General features: G+C 47.9%; 2 protein-coding genes across 2 annotated transcripts; one reads left to right on the top strand and one right to left on the bottom strand.

The window, feature by feature from the left end:
* Positions 1–4,634: 4,634 nt before the first annotated feature.
* LOC123139889 (pentatricopeptide repeat-containing protein At2g27610) lies at positions 4,635–7,944 on the bottom strand. Its single transcript, XM_044559583.1, has one exon. The coding sequence runs from the start codon at positions 7,829–7,831 to the stop codon at positions 5,210–5,212; it is 2,622 nt and encodes an 873-aa protein (XP_044415518.1). The 5' UTR covers positions 7,832–7,944; the 3' UTR covers positions 4,635–5,209.
* A 30-nt stretch (positions 7,945–7,974) lies between these two features.
* Positions 7,975–10,330, top strand: LOC123139890 (thioredoxin-like 3-2, chloroplastic). The gene is made up of 5 exons (XM_044559584.1): positions 7,975–8,350; positions 9,083–9,157; positions 9,250–9,316; positions 9,803–9,820; positions 9,904–10,330. The coding sequence occupies exons 1-5, from the start codon at positions 8,019–8,021 to the stop codon at positions 10,000–10,002; spliced, it is 591 nt and encodes a 196-aa protein (XP_044415519.1). The 5' UTR covers positions 7,975–8,018; the 3' UTR covers positions 10,003–10,330.
* Positions 10,331–16,970: the final 6,640 nt, after the last annotated feature.

The following is a 16,970-nucleotide window of genomic DNA, read 5'->3' on the forward strand; positions in this document are numbered from 1 at the left end:
TGTATTAAGGGGTTTTGAGGGGATCGGTTCGAAGGAAGGGATTCACCCAGTCCCTTGTTTTGAAAAAAACGCATACAAGTCTTTTGCATACGATGTCGAAAAAAATGCATAATATATCAAAAAAATCAGCACGAAAGCATGCATCCAATTTTGACGGCTGTAGGCCTGTTTGCAAATTTTTAGAATCCTCAAATTCTGAAAGAAAAAAAAAGATATGCTTAAATTTTAGTTTTTTTAATTTTTATTAAATCTGGTCAAACTACTTATTCAAGAAATATTAGTGTTAACAAATAATTATTTTAGTGTTTTTTAATTTTGGTCAAACTATGGTCAAATCTGGTCAAACTGTGGTCAAACTATGGTCAAACTACTTATTTAAGAAATATTAGTGTTACTAAATAATTATTTTAGTTTTTAGAATTTTGGTCAAACTGTGGTCAAACTATTTATTCAAGAAATATTAGTGTTACTATATAATTATTGTTTTTTAAATAATAGTTTCAAACTCAAACAGTGCTTAATGCTGAAGTTCAACTCTTAAGGGTTAACAGGATTAACAGCTTAGTATTGTCAGGAAAACAACATGTGCAGACTTGAAAACTAGGGGGAACATAACTCGAAAGTTAAGCGTGCTTAGGTTGGAGTAGTGAGAGGATGGGTGATCGGCCGGGAAGTTAGACGATTTGAAATGAGTGGTTCATAATTGACCAGTGAGCAGTGATGAGGGGTGATTAGAGATTAAATTGTCAAATAATTCAGAAATTTGAAAATTAGAAAAAAAAATCAATTTTTTTCAAAAAAATCAGAAAAACAAAATTTCAAAAAAATACCTTTAGTCCCGATTGGTGTTACCAACCGAGACTAAAGGTGGAGCTCCAGATAGTGGCCACATGAAGCTCCTTTAGTCCCGGTTCGTAAGCAAACCGGGACTAAAGGCCCTCTAAAACAGGGACTAATGGCCCGTTTTCTACTAGTGTACGTATACATGTAAATGCTATGAATGCGCACATGCACATATCCGAGATAATGAGCCGGCACAAACATTTTAAGATTGATGAATTCGCCACGTAAGCCTCGTTTGTCGACGGGGACGTCTTTTCTCACTTAACGAACATCGCCGAAAAGATTGAAATAAACCGGCCATCAGATTGCATAGGTTTTTTTTGTGGGAACGGGTTGCATAGTTATTTCTACAAAAAAAAAAGTGTAGAAGCTTAGTTTCCTGCCATACCGGGATAATTTAATTATGATGTATGTTAATTTCAGTTCAATAGACTCGGTGTAGTTCCTTGTGTAGATCGGTTTAGTCCATCGGGGGATCGCGACAACGGCTAGGCAATTTCTAATGATTGATGCCGATGGAATTTCGAGCATCCCCTGCAACCTCCTTTTTGAAAACGGGGGCATAATCTTGCCTCATTTCTTGGCTAAGAAGAATGGTGCTCATTTAATTAGTGAAAGACTAGGCGAAAACTGACGAACACCCATAGCGAGCGATTGGCATAGAACAAGACAATCTCGAGGGCACGCACCACCGATCTAGCACACGACATATACACTAGACACACCACGTTGAAGAACACCATCGAGATTGGACACAAGCATCACCACCACCAGCCGTGCGTTCGCTTTATTCGGTTTGCATGGTTCGGTTTATATGGTTTTCCAGTTTGTACGGTATTAATACTTCGGTTTATGCGATATGATACTAAAATATGGTTTGGTTTCGGTATATATCAAATTATTTCGGTATGATTTTGGTATATACCATAATAACCAAAGTTGACGCGAATTTGAAAATGACATACTCCCTCCGTCCGGAAATACTTGTAAGAGAAATGGATGAAAATGAATGTATCTAGGACTAAATTGCGTCTAGATACATCCACTCATCCGACAAGCATTTTCTGACGGAGGGAGTATTATATTTTACAAACTTATAAATTCAAACACATACTTTTTAAATACAAACGGTATATAACTTTATATAAGTATATATGCATGCCTCAATTCATGCCTTGAAAGGTTATGGACGACGTGGTTAGCATTTTTGCAAGAGAAAAATTGCTACGTTACACGAAAAAATAGATGTTCTTTGTAGAAAATTTTACTCTTATACAAGAAAAATGTCTACTTGTATCATTGTTTGCCTCAAGAAATATATATATATTTATTTCGGTTTATTCGGTTAACCATTCATTTTTTTGGTATATACCATAAAAACCAAAATTCAAAACGGTATGAAAAGTTCATACCATATCGAAACCAGAAACCATAAAAACCGTGAATTCGGTTCGGTTCGGTTTATTTTCGGTATGATTTTTCGGTTCGGTTTTAAAATGCACAGAGTGACCTCCACAAGCAAGCGACTCCGACTTCACCGCAGATGACCATCGACAAAGCCATCCCCGCCACAGTTGCATGATGTCACACTAAGATCTGCCAAGTAGTCGGCCACACGTGCTGACGACAAGGCAACTCCGATTCTCAAGGCGAGCTACAAAGGAGACAGATGCAAGGTCGTCGCCGCGAAGAATCGTCAAGCTGGACGACCCATCGCCGGTCATCACCCGGACCTTGCCGTCGCAACTCCAACTTCACGACAACAAATAGACTACGAGGACACGCCGAAAAACCGACAACACTGCACTGAAGCTGTAGCGCTGCGACATGGCCATCTCTTTTTCTCTTCTCTCTCTCTCTTCTTTTTTTTTCTTGCGGGATCTTATGGGTTTCACGTCTAGCCTACCCCAACTTGTTTGGGATTACAGGTTGTTGTTGTTGTTGCTGTGGGAAACGTTATGGCCATCTCAATGGGATGCAATCGAGCGAAAGGTGAAAACTCCGGAGTTCACTTGAGAACAAGAGACTGCTGAGAAAAAGAAATGGAGACCAGGGTAGAGAGTATGGTTTGGTTACAGATCGATAAGATGTCTCTTTAGACATGGTCTGCTACCATCACCAAAACTTTGCAACGGAGGATATAACAGAGAAAATGACATAAGTGGCCACAGGAAATGGGAAGGCCCGTGCGGAAGCAAAAAAGATAAAAAAAAATTGGGGAGATTCAGCCTCCGCGAAACCTGACCGCCATTCCCCTTTGTTGCATTGGAAATATATTCTTCTGGGAAGATGAAGAGAACCAAGGGCCGTGACCATGGTTGCTATCCCCGAATTTTTGACAAAAAGGGCCCCTTGACCAGTGAAAATGTCAAAAAAGACCACCCATGGACAAAAATGTCAAAAAAGACCACCTACACCGTGGCGGCAGGTGCGCCAGCCGACACATGGCACCTGCCGCCACGGGATCCGGCGGCAGCACCTGCCGCCACCGGCTTAGGCGGCAGCCTCAGCTGCACAGAATTTTGACCGACGACGCATGCGAAAACGGAACGGGCTGGCGACATGGCACCTGCCGCCCCGCTCTCTGGCAGCAGCCTGTGCTGCTTTTCTGTTGGGCCATAGGTGGCAGACGCTTTGCTAGTCGAGATGCACTGGCCAGATGCCTTTTCTGTTGATTGAGTTAGACTAAACACCTCAGTCGGTCAGTCCTGTATTTAGGATTAATCCAGATGACTCCACATAGCACAGGGCAACGAGAGAGAGATGGGTGCACAGAAAACAAAACGGCAGAGGCACCACGGCCAGCAATGCGTCTGCCACACTAAGAACCAACGGACGTGCCGTTTGGCGTGAAAAGCAGCACAGGCTGCCGCCAGGGAGCGTGGCGGCAGGTGCCACATCGCCAGCCCGTTCCGTTCTTGTGTGTGCCATCGACCGAAATTCTGTGCAGCTGAGGCTGCCGGTCGAGCCAGTTGCGGCAGGTGCTGCCGCCAGATTCCGTGGCGGCAGGTGCCACGTGTCGGCTGGCGCACCTGCCGCCACGGTGCAGGTGGTCCTTTTTGACATTTTCGCTCGTAGGTGGTCTTTTTTGACAATTTCACTGGGCAGGTGGTTCTTTTTGATGAAAAATCGCTATCCCCTACAGCCTGAGCATGCAGAGCTTAATTACTCTATCTAGGATACAAAAAAAATAGCAGGGCGCAGAAATAGGCGAAAAATGAAGCAAGCTGTACCTCCACAGATCGGTTTCCACCATCCTCCCGGCATTTTGAATCCGGTCGCCGTCGAAGTTCTGCTCGTCTGAATACATATCTCATGCCATTGACATGCGCAATGCCATGTCCCATGTACGTGTGTACCAGACTGGGATTCAGTTATGGTTTGGTTTCCATCATCAAAGTGTACTTCTTTTAATCAGTCTGGATGGATGAGAACAAAAGGTTTTGCATTTGGATTCCTAGTCATACACCACTACTTTATTACCCTTGTTACTCATGATCAAAGATTCACAAAAAATGGTCTCTAACCAAACAGCTGTGAAAACATGGCTCACACAAAATTTGAATTGCCAATGGTGGCCTGTCCCACATGCCATAGATATAAGAGCGGATAATTAGTTCACAAAAAAGTTTGGTCACCCACCCGTTTTGGCAAAAAGTAGGCAACAATCCTGCCAAAAAAAAGAAAAAAATCCATAACAGAGCAAAAAAAAACAGATATGCATAAGATTCACTGAGATTTTCAAATAAATAATGGTACAAGTTGATATGCATACTCATGTTGAACAGAAGGAAACAAATAATAGGATTTCTTTACTTACCCGGCCAATAATAAATGATGAGCCCATAACAGAGACAAAAATCAGATATGCACCAGGATGAACGAGATCATATACTACGTCGGGTGCTGCAATCGCCTAAAGGAAAGGATGACATGTGGGGTTCAGTCCAAATGCAACAATGGATTACTATTAATTTTTGGTGGTGTTCTCCCATTTAGATAGTCAATGGCTCAGTATAAGCTTGAAGGTTTAGATGCCCAAAGCCGGTAAAAACACAAACACGTATGCTTAGCTTCCTTGTTGTGTTTTAATATCATCTAAACCGTCAGTGTAAGATCCACGCTCCATATGACTCATGTTGCTCTTACAAAAACAACAAGTAGAGGAAACTGTATGACGGCTCATGTATACTCTTACCTGCAAACAGGCACAGAACCACTACTTATAAGCTTGTACCTTTGTATAGCTGACATTGGGGCTTCAGACAACACATACTCATGAACTCCAGAGCCTACTTGCAGGTCACATTGTTGTGGATGGCATTGCCAGTCTGCTATATCCACTGTCAGTTTGTTCTGCTCTACATCACCAGAAATCACCACAAGAGCAGGCACCAGATTTGAAGTGGTGGAACCTGCTGCAGTCTCGCATGATGATCTCCCTGTCCTCAACCGCCGACACCATCTTCATCACCACATGGCAGTCCCCACAGACCCGCAGGTTTTTGACAATCTGAAGGGGCGTCCCTGGTGGTGTAGCTATCAGACCGAAGGCAAGAGCCAGCCGCTCACTGTGCGTCACCAGCATGGCTTCCTTCTGCTCTTCCTCCATGTCATGGAGCACAAAGCTCGTGTTCGGACAGTAACCCTCCTGCTTCAACCTGGCTGTCATCGCCTTCAGCTTTGTGTATATCTGGTCGGACAGAGGGTGCGATTTGTCGGAGGCTATAAAGGAATGGACCTTGTTCTTGATCTGAATCCAGCTGGATCCAGCTTCCTTCTTCACCTTTTTAGAATCCATGAGCTTCCTCACTTCATCCCTCTCTTTCCACTTCCCTGCGGACGCATAGATGTTGGAGAGCAGCACGTACGTCGCCGAATCGAGCGGCTCAAGCAGTAGCAGCTTCTCTGCGGCCAGCTTCCCAAGCTCAACATTCTTGTGAACTCTGCATGCGCCTAGCAGTGTTCGCCATACCATTGCACCTGCTGGGAACGGCATGCCTCCAATAAGGTTCATCGTTTCATCCAACTTGCCCGCACGGCTGTAGAGATCCACCATGCACGCGTAATGCTCCATGGTGGGACTGATCTTGTGGTCTCTAACCATGGAATCGAAGTATCGCTGGCCTTCTTGTACAAGTCCAGCATGAGTGCATCCTATGATAACCGCAAGGAATGTGACGCCATCCATCTCGACGCCCGCAGCTTCCATCTGACGGAATGTATCAAGGGCCTCCTTGCTGTAACCGTGCTGCGCATACCCTGATATCATCGAGTTCCATGACACCAAGTCTCTCTCTGTCTGCCTCTCAAAGACACTTCGAGCACTGTCAATGCTCCCTTTTCTTGCATACATGCTGACAAGTGCGCTGCCCACGCAGATAGCGTCCTGGTATCTGTATTTGATCGAAACAGCATGGAACTGCCTACCCTGGTCAACCCCAGCGGTGGGACTAGCACATGCATCGATGACACTAGAGATAGTGAACTCATTTGGCTTCATGCCTTGCATGGACATCTCCACAAACACATTTGTGGCACCATCGCAGTCGCCAGCTTGGGAATAGCACGATAACATTGCAGACCATGCAACAACGTCCTTCTGGTCAATGGTTTCAAATATAGAGAGGGCTTCTTCAGTGCTTCCAAGCTTTGAGTACGAGGCAAGAAGTGCAGTTCCAACAGATGGTGCATGCTGGTAGTTGGTTTTGATGATCTGCGCATGAATCTGGGGAGGCAAGACTGGCAGTGATGTTGTGAGCATCGTCGAATAGGTGAACTCATTTGGCTTGACATTGTCTTCTCTCATTCTGCTAAAGAGTGAGGCAGCAAGAGGAATATCACCGTTCTGAATGCACCCGCCTATCATAGCAGTCCATGAAACGACACTCTGCGATCCTGGCATCAGCAAGAATATGTTGAAAGCATCATCCAGTTCGCCGCATTTGCTGTAGGCATCCATAATGGCTGTCATGACATTGCCATCTGAACTGAACCCATGTTTCAACACACAGCTGTGGAGCTGCCGAGCCAGGGCCAGCTGTTTGAGGTTTGCACATAACTTGATTACCGTCGAGTAGGTCGACTGTGACAGCTTCGCCACGCTTGCTCTTGAGTCATGGAACAGCTGCAGGGCTTCCACTTCACACCCATTCAAAAGAAGGCCTGCCATCAACGTGTTCCACGACACCATGTCCCTGGTCTCCATCCCACAGAACACAGCCTTGGCTTCTTCAACCAGCCCGCACTTCGAGTACATGTTCATCAGGGAATTGCACACGAACACGGTCGAGCGGCATCCGAACTTCACCGACTGAGCATGCACGCGCCGCCCGAGCTCGAGCGCGCCCTGGCCCGCCACCGCGGAGAGGACGCTCGTGAACGTGAACGGGTTCGGCCATACCCCCTCGGCGCGCATCCTGAAGAAGAGCGCCATGGCGTCCAAGTGCGCCCCGGCCTGCGCGTAACCGTTAAGCAACGACGTCCACGTGCCGACGTTCCTCTGCGGCATCCCCTCAAACACCAGCCTGCTGTCCTCCATGCCGCCGCACTTCGTGTACGCGTCGACGAGCGCCGTGCCGACGCCGACGTCGGCCCGGTCGAGCCCGCACTTGACGCACAGGCAATGCAGCTGCTCCCCGGCGGCCCTGCAGCCACCCGGCATCGCCCCGCACGCCTTGAGCGCGCAGGACAGCATGGCGCCGTCGACGCGTTCGCCGCCGAGCCGCCGCGCGGCCGAGAAATGCCCCAGCGCCTCCCGCCCCATCCCGCGCCGCGCGCAGTCGACGATGGCATCCCGGCTGGATCCGGAGCTGGCCCCCGCCGCGGCGTCCCGGCCGGACATTCCGTCGAACGCCCCGCGGGCGCTCCGGGCGTTGGGGCGAGCGGCGCCATCCTCCTCCAGCCGGGCCGACGAGGCGCGCGTGGCCAGTCTCTGCCGGGACGCGAAGCCCCGGGGGAGAGCCGGGAGCGCCGTCCTCAGCGCCATGCTACCTCGCTTCCCCGCCGGAGCCCATGGCGGCGGCGCGCGTGGCGGTGGTGGAGTGGGAGTGGGAGTGAGGAGAGTCGGGGCTAGACCAGACCAGTCGGGTTGACTTCGGCTCGCGGTGCCTGGGTCGATATGGGTTTGGCGCGACCGGACCCGGCCCGGCCCAGACCGGACGAGCCCAAACAGAATGGCCACCACCTCCGCCTATTACGCAGTGGCGGCCGGCGGCGGGGACGCGGCGGCGCCGTGCCGGGGCACCCTCCTCACGCCACGGCCTCCCCCGCACCGCCTCGCCTTCCTCTCCAGGGCGCCCGCCCGGCGGGCCTCGATCTCGCTGCCGCCGGGGCCTCGCCGGGCGGGTCTGACAGCGGCGACCGCGGAGGGGAGGACGGGGACGGGGATGGAGGACGAGGAGGAGGGGCCGGCGTGGGTGGAGCTGGAGCCGATCGGCGGCGAGGAGCAGCTGGACCAGGCCCTCGCCGAGGCCCAGCAGCGCGGCGTCCCCATCGTCGTGTTCTGGTAAAGGTTTCCTCTGAATTTTAACTAGGTCCCGATTAGGACAGGATGAAAAGGGTTATCATGAATCATGCTCCAGCTAACCTGGATTAGGCTTCAATGCTTCACGGTTGTGTGGCCTTATGGGGGTAGAAATCTCTCATCTTGGATGAAAAGGGGCTCATCTAGTTACCCTGTCTAGGGTAGCTCTTGGTCAGCTCTGAGTGGTGATTGGAGAGCTCACCTTCAGTTTTACCCCACAAAGCGCGTTGTCGTGTGCGATCCTTCTAGCACCTTGTTTCGGTACCGGCGTCTAAACTCTGCCGGATGCCCATGGACTCAAATCTTGGCGGTTGTGCGATGTATATTTGGAAGACTCGTTTTCCCGAAACGCAACAATAGGCAGCTCACCCTGCACATTCCATTTTGCTCTTGTTGTAGCCAGTAGTTAGGTTCAGTGTTTCTTCTCCTGGTTCATATCTTAGGCGGATCCGCAGGTCGCTTACATGTATTATGTTTACCACCTAAATACAGTATCATTGCTACAAGGTGTTTCGTCATATATACTCTTGTAGAAAAGTACTTCAATACTAATGTGCAGTTTATCACCTTTTTACATCAGTTTCGACAGTAGGTTCCGTAAATGTATTGCCAGTGTATTTCAAGTAGTTGTCTGACATAGTGATAACTGTCAAATTATCCCACGGTGTCTTACAGTCTGGGTTGAGGATAAATACCAGCATTTGCAATATGTAGGACGGCGAGTTGGTGCAGGAAATGCATATATCTGAAGCCGAAGCTGGAAAAGTTGGCAGCAGAATACTATGCGAGGTTAGAGCTTTGGTTGCCAGAGTTGACAAAGTACTGCACCTCTGGAGTTGTTATCGACAAACTGATGATCTCTGTCATGATTTGCTCTGCAGAATCCGGTTTTACTGCGTCGACGTCAACGCTGTTCCACAGAAGCTCGTGAATCGTGCAGGAGTAACGGTAAGTATCTGCCATGTATTGAGTTGGTTCTGCGGTGCTTGCCGCTCTTTAACGAACAATGATATCAGAACCTTCTCTTGGCGCTCAAGTGTGCTTTCTTGTTAGCAAACAGTCCAAACCCGTTTTCATTTTTGTATCTTTTGTTGGAACTTCTCGACGTTCTTTCTTGGTCTCTGTTCCCTATTTTGGAGGAAATGGTTCCTCTGTGTTGCCCCTGGAAACTTTGCTTTCAGTTGCCGGCTTCCTGCAACTTGTACCCACTACCCAAGCGTTTCTTTCTTAGCCGTATGCACATATCCTGTAGCTTTGGTAACAACAAAGCATACCAAGGATGGCCCCATCATGCGTTTGGCTTCATCGTTATCTTGTCCTGCAACAATTAAATACACGTTGGCCTATATTGGGATCTCAAGTGGATATATTTATCTAAGCGCTAATGCCTTCTTTTGTCCAATCTATGTGATCCTTTATGCGGGACTCGAGCAGAAGATGCCTTCCATACAGGTACAAGTAAAGCTTGTTTCTTTCTTTATGGTCTCCATCTCGGCGTTGTGTATCCTGAGGCCGCTGTTTCTTGTCCTGTAAAGATGTGGAGCGACTCCCGGAAGCAGGCCGAGGTGATCGGCGGGCACGAGTCATGGATGGTGATCGAGGACGTCCGGAGGATGGTCGAGCAGGAGGAATGAATGATCCAACGCGGCGATGGTTCCCGTGACAATACCGGCCTTTCACACCGCCGTAAAATGGAGAAAACAAGATAAGAGGCGGCATGGAGAAAACAAGATCGAGATTGAGCTATGTATGTCCAGTTTTGTATAATCATTCATCGCGCACGGACGCCTAGGGTTCTTGGATAAAGGGGGCTTCTCTTGCTGGGGTCCTCTCTAGGATTTAGAGGATGGAGGGGCATGCCCTTGATGTATCTATCTATTTTGAGTTTCTGGGATCAGAAGGCTTTCCATGAAGTCATCATGTAGCAATAAAATATCCAGTGAATGACCTTGCAGAGAACTACTCCCTCCGTTCCTAAATAATTGTCTTTCTAGATATTTCAACAAGTGACTACATACGGAGCAAAATGAGTGAATCTACATTCTAAAACATGTCTATATACATCTGTATGTTGTAGTCCATTTGAGATGGCTAGAAAGACAATTATTTGGGAACGGAGGGAGTAGAATACATGCTGGGTGCTTTGGTACCAATTATTCCGTGGTGTCCACTTTGAAGAACTAGTTGCACAGATGGATAAACAGAATATATTTTTTTTGAACGGTCACCGGGGGGGAGAGGATCCCCACCTGAATATATTGCTCAAAAAGCTGCCAAAGCCAAGAGTCACCCCTTAACTTTGGCTGATCCAGTTTATAAGGAAAACCGGATCGAAAATTAAACAAGTTGACCCCGTTTATGAGGGAAACCGGGCCGAAAAACCGCACAGATAACAAGGTTACAAAAGATGAGAAAAAATGCCACCCAGGAGAAGGCATGACCTAGCTAAACAGGCAGAAAGACCACCACGAGAGACACAAGTAGATGTGGGGTGCTGCCGAGGGATCACAATACCAAGACTCTGCAAACAACCTAACGCACCGCACCGGCGTGCGTACCGAGCCCCACAGCACAACAGAGGATCAACCACAATCAATGAGTGCCTAACTTAACACGAACCTTGACTAGGAGATCCGCCACGGGCGATCGAAACGATTAGCTGGTTGGGGAGGCATCATTATGTCGTCATTGAGCAAAGGTGAACCAAGACAGCACCAAGAGCCCAAAGCTCGCCGCAGCACAACGACAACCATGGGAGGGTCTTGAGCATGCACAGCAACAGGACGGAGACCACGCGAAGGACGGCTGAAGAGAAGAACACACCATCGTCGGCCCCAAGCTGGCCGCACCACCACCACCAAACGCACCACCGCGCGCGCCACACCGAGGGAACCAATGCTGCAGGGGGAAGGGGAAAAACCACGGCAACGCTTCCAAGGAAGAGAACGACGCCCACAGGTGCCGCCGTTACCAGCGCTGGCCAAGTCAGAGCAGAGCTTTCGCTCAATCCCGATCATCCCCGGCAGCCCACCGCGAGCGAGGGAGGAGTTCCTCCGCGACGCCTACAAGGAGGTCAACGACGCCCTCAGGCGACGCCGTCGCTGAGCTTTCGCCCGGAACCCCATCTCAACCTGAGAAGCCCGGACACACCAACGATCCCAACTGCCAAAGGGCGACGGTCGGGAGTCGGAGACGAGGCCCCACCTCAGGACACAAACTCTGGCGGGAGGAAGTGTACCTGCGGTTGTCGGAGTGAGGCGGCGCAAGGACGAGGTTGGATCTGACGGGAGGGGCGGGGAGGACGACAGCCGTGGGGAAGCCCCGCGGGAACCGCCAGCGCGGAAGCAAGGGCGACGAGGAAGAGGAAAGGGGGGCGGGACGCAGTCGGAGCAAAGCAGAGCCTCGCTTGAACGCACACAGGGCGGTCCACTCCTTCCGCCAGATCCGTGCGTACGCACATAGCAGAGCATCTCCGACGGAGACCACCAACAGCCACTGGGAGCATGAGCATCCCAGATCCGCGCCGTCCGCAGACATGGACAGCAGCCGGCGCCACCACGCCGGCGAAAAACGCCGCCCAGCCGCGCCGCCACACACATCGCTTGCCGCCGGCACCACTCACGAATCCGCCGCCAACAGCCACGAGCCGGGCAGGAGGTGCCCCGCCGCCGCCGTCCGCCCCTGGGGCTTCGCCCAGAGGCCTCCTCCGGCGGCGGCGCGGGAAGGGGAGGGATGGGGACCGGCCGGCGGCTAGGTTTTCGAGAGCCGCCCGAGTCGCCCTGGAGAGAGCGACGCGGGGGCGTTTTTTCTTGCAGCAACCCGATAAACAGAATATAATTGCAAGGCTTTTATTTGTTAGAAAGAAATAGAGTTACTGTTTTTTTCTTCAGGATTAGCATACAATTATGTCTCCCTCTTGGCCTGAATCAGTCAAAACACAAGAGTGTGCTTGCTAATTAGAGAGGGCAGGAGTATTTTAATTTGCTAGTGGTGGCAGCAGGCTCCCTTGTACTACTACTGAGCTCAATTAGTCCAGCCATGGATGCTTTAATAGGAGTATTTAGGTTAGCTGCCCATGGATATATGTTCATACTTTTCTAAAATAATATATATATTATTTCCATACTATATTCTCTCCAACCACAAACAGTAGCTGGCTGTTTTCTCTGCCTATAGTATTTCTTAATTAATATGATTGCAACCTCAGCACCTTCTTGTGTCTGACAATTTTTTTATTAAATGAAATTACCCACTACCTTTCTTTACACCCTGTAATTCAGGATGGATGACAAGAACATGCCCCAGAAGGACTATTTGTCTGTTGGTTTGACTTTTCTTTGACTAATACTCCCTCCGTTCCTAAATATTTGTCTTTCTGGAGATTTTTCAGATGGACTACTACATACCGATGTATATAGACATATTTTAGAGTGTAGATACACTTATTTTGTTCGGTATGTAGTCACTTGTTGAAATCTCTAGAAAGACAAATATTTAGGAACAAAGAGAGTATATGCTGTTACTGGTTTATATTTATCAAATCAATTTAAGTACGTAGATTAAACATTTTAGAAAGAAAAAAAAGGAACATCAGAAGGTCATGATTTTTCTTCATCGGGCCCGCGTGTAAGGGTTCAGATGGACGGCGGCGCCCACCTGTCAGTCGCAGCCCCAACAGAAAGGATAGGGACAGGCCAGGGCGCCTGACGCGCAGCCAGCCCACGAGATTTCCGTTTCGAGCATGAGATTTCTGGCGAGGAGCGGTTCGTTACGAGGGTGCTGTGAGATTCGTGCGGGGCTCCCATCGGACGGCGCACGCGGCCCGCAGAGGCGGCCAGATGGGTCCCCTGGTCGGGAACACGCACAAAAATCACACGTCCCCCTCGCTGCCTCATTGTCATTGGTCTCTCTTCCACGCGGCAGCCGCTTTTACAAATTTTCCACACCTCGTAGTGTAATTTGTGTCTTTTGGTTGCAGCAGAGGAATTTTTAGAGGACAGCGATTTTTCGCACAACTTTTGACAAAAGCACGAAGAGGAGCAAAGCACTTGTCTCTCTTTCTTCTTTTTCTCCGGTGAGTACGAGCAAGAGTTGATTTCAACATCCCTGCAATTCTTTTCCTCTGTGCCGCTTCAGTGCTCGTAGTCGTCGCTAGGTGGTCTACGAATCTGGATGTAATTTTTATTTATGGTGTTTGTTGTACCGCCATGATTGAAGATGAATAGATTAAAAGTTTTCTCGCAAAAAACAAATCTCTTCCCATGTGCCGCTACATGCATAGCGGTTCCCGTGGTTTTTGTTCCTATAGTATTCAAAATGATATCCCCGTAAAAAAATATTCAAAATAATATGATTCTACGTATTTTCATTCTTGCGTTGCAGTGAGACTATAAGGGCATCTCCAATGCGAAAACACCTATACAAGCGTTTAGGTGTATAAAAAAAACACTGGGCGTTTTGTGCTCCAACGTTATATGCTAATTTTCGGGCGCTAAAGAAGAACATGCCGCTGCATCGGCTCTTTACTCCGCAATAGAAAAAGGCACAAACGTTTGCTTCCCGTTTTTGTGTCGATGCCTAGTCTGGCGTCAGGAATCGAGGGTCCCACTGCCCTTAGAGGAGGAAATAAACCCTGGCGCCTCCCTTCTAGCGCCCGCGTTGGACATGCCCTAAGGGCATGCTTTGTTTGTAGCCAAAAATTGTCTAGTCAATATTTTGGCAAGTTAACATTTGACGAATGGTGTCACTCTCTTATAAGCTAAGGAATGTTGCAGGAGTGAATTATGCAAAACATGGTTTCATATCCCTCCGTTTTTTGTGGTATGGATGCTTTAAACTCGGACTTAACTGAGATCACTGAATAAATGCAACACTTCCATCTAAATAAAATAACATTTGGTAATGCTTAAATTTTCCTACAATTACAACCTTTACAGAGATTGCAAAGCAGTTTGGTAGGCAACCAATTGATAGCAAATGTTTTTGGCTTTGCCAACACACAATAAAGCGTGAACAATCTGTCGTTGGATGATTAGGAGGACTGTGGTATCCCCAGCCAACCGAAGTTCAAGTCCCAGACTTGACACTGGTGCTGGTAAGGCGATGTTTCGTCGACTACGAAGGCGTCTGTGGACTTTGTCAATCTCAAGATGATGTGCTGACTCATTCTCTCGGAGGTGCTCATAGGGGGTAGGGGCAGGGTGTGCGTGCGCTTCCCGCGCAAGATCTTTGGTTTTCCCCTGGAACAGATGAAACACATGGGTCGCTTCTTATGTACTCGCTCAGAATGATTCTTCTCCGTCTATAGTTCATGGCCTACTAAAAGTAAAAGGTGCTCTAATGCAATCCTTATTGATGGAGAAAGAATCCAATCAGGTTGATAATAGTCGAGTGACATTACTTCGTCGATCCGAACTAAGGAATCAGTAAAGCCAGTATTTAGCATCAAACCAATCATAATTTTTCTAGATTTAGTTTAGACTTTCTGGTGATGTTCGTTCAGTGGGAGGAGATGTTCCCATCGACTACGAAGGCACATGTGATGACTTCGTCAATCTCAAAATGTTGTGTTGGCTCAGTATCTCGTAGGTGCTTATGAGATAAAGGTGTGTGTAGGTGCGCGCGCGCGTTCATAGGAGCAATTGCGTAGCCAGCGCAGCACCATGCCCCGGGCTAAGCTCAGCGCTACAGTGTGTAGCGGCATTGTATCTACCGTCAACGAACAATCTTACTGCCATCCCGTCGCCAAGGCCTCCGTTGCCCGGGGCCTAGCTACGCCACTGCATAGGAGTGAATGTATGTGCATGTGTGTGATCATCTATGATTATATTGTGCTCAAGAAAAGGAAAAAAAATCCTTTTGAAGATAATTATTTTCAGCCATGTGACAACGATATGACTAACTTGTGACGTTTGATACTTGGCTAGAGACATGTAAATGAATCGTGGAAAGGAGATATTGACTTAGCATTGTGCTCCTAAAGATAAAAGGCTAAAGCAAACACTTTCGAATATTGCAACCTTCCCTGTCACTTACATCTAGCCACCAATACCAGTAGAAGCTAAAAGATCGAAAATGGAAGGAATGCAATACCTAAATTTGAAAAAAGCATAAACCTATAGCAACTCAAAGAGTTAGAAGTAGTAATACTATTAGTCATCGGCATCATCTTGAAACAAACCAAAAAATCTTTGGGAAATACAATAGAAACTCATACACGAAGATGTATTGTCTTGATTCTTTTAGATTGACAGGCTGTACTCTTTCGCGCACATTCATTTTTCTTATTAACATGACCAAATATCTTGACCATTAGCACTCCATATAGTGTTTTTTTTTTTGAAATGAACTCCATATAGTTTCTAGACATGTTCTGGTATTTAAAAAGCAACCACGGACCCAAGGATATTATTTTAGTAACAAGATTGTATTTCTCAACAATCGCATTATTAGATGATAAACCTTACTCTTCCTCCAAAGAAATAATACCCCAATGATAGCACATGTAAAAAAAATTTATCTCACGATTTCCTTTTCTGAAACAATGACATAGGAAGAAAAAAAAGGAAAAGGGTGCATTCATGCACCAATGCCGCCAAGGATGATTTATCCGATCCACTGGCTAGCTTTCCTCGGTCCTCCCCTTGAGAGGCCACCCAACAAAACTACACCGCACCCAACTCCCGCAACCTTTCCTCATGCCGAACCATCTAGGAATTCTCCTCCCTCCCCATTGCAGCCGCCTCCGTTCTCCCCCTCCGCGCTCCAACTCCTCGCCCGCACCGCTCTACTAGACTATGTGGAGCGATGATCCACCTACCCACCCGGCCTTGGTTCGATTCATTCCGTTTCTTGGAGGTGACGAACCGTGACTGTAATCATTTAAAAATTGAGTTACCAACTTGTGACATTCTTATGACAGACAAAAACTCTATTGTGCAACATTTGAGTGACAGAAGTCGAAGAAGAATAAGAAGTCATATTGGTCATGCGAACAATACATACATAAAAAATAAACCATGTAATGGAGTGTGGTTGATTCTGATGTCACGAAGACCATGACATCACGTATGTGCCTGACCGGAGGACGACCTGTACATTTTTCTATGCACTTCCTAATCCAACAATATATCCATAGTTTTCTTCGTACGCTCCGTTTTTTAATAGGTCTATTAATAAAAATTAAATCTTCAACTTCTCGCCCATGATTGTATTTCTTGACCACCAAGTCGCTGCAAAAAATGCCTAGCAATCGTCTCAAGATATTCTTTGCTAATTAAAAAAAGATTTTTTTTGCTGAAAGAACATAACAACTGAAAGAAAAAGGGAAGGGAAAAAAAGGGTGCACTGCATAGAACTAGTACTAGCTAGGAGGAGGAGGAAAGCTGCACCAAATCCGCCAAGGATGGTTTTTTCTTCTTCGGTCCACTACCTTTGCCTTTGCCTTTGCCTTTGCCTTTGCCTAGCCTAGGAGAGGAGAGGAGAGGAGATCGACCAACAAAACCAACACAGCACCCAGCTCCCCTCCCCTTTCCTCCCCCCTCCGCCCGCCCGCCGAACCCTCCAGGAATTCTCCCCCCTCCCTCACCCCCCGTAGCCGCCG

This window comes from Triticum aestivum, chromosome 6B (genome assembly GCF_018294505.1).
Source record: "Triticum aestivum cultivar Chinese Spring chromosome 6B, IWGSC CS RefSeq v2.1, whole genome shotgun sequence".
Taxonomy (NCBI): Eukaryota; Viridiplantae; Streptophyta; class Magnoliopsida; order Poales; family Poaceae; genus Triticum; species Triticum aestivum.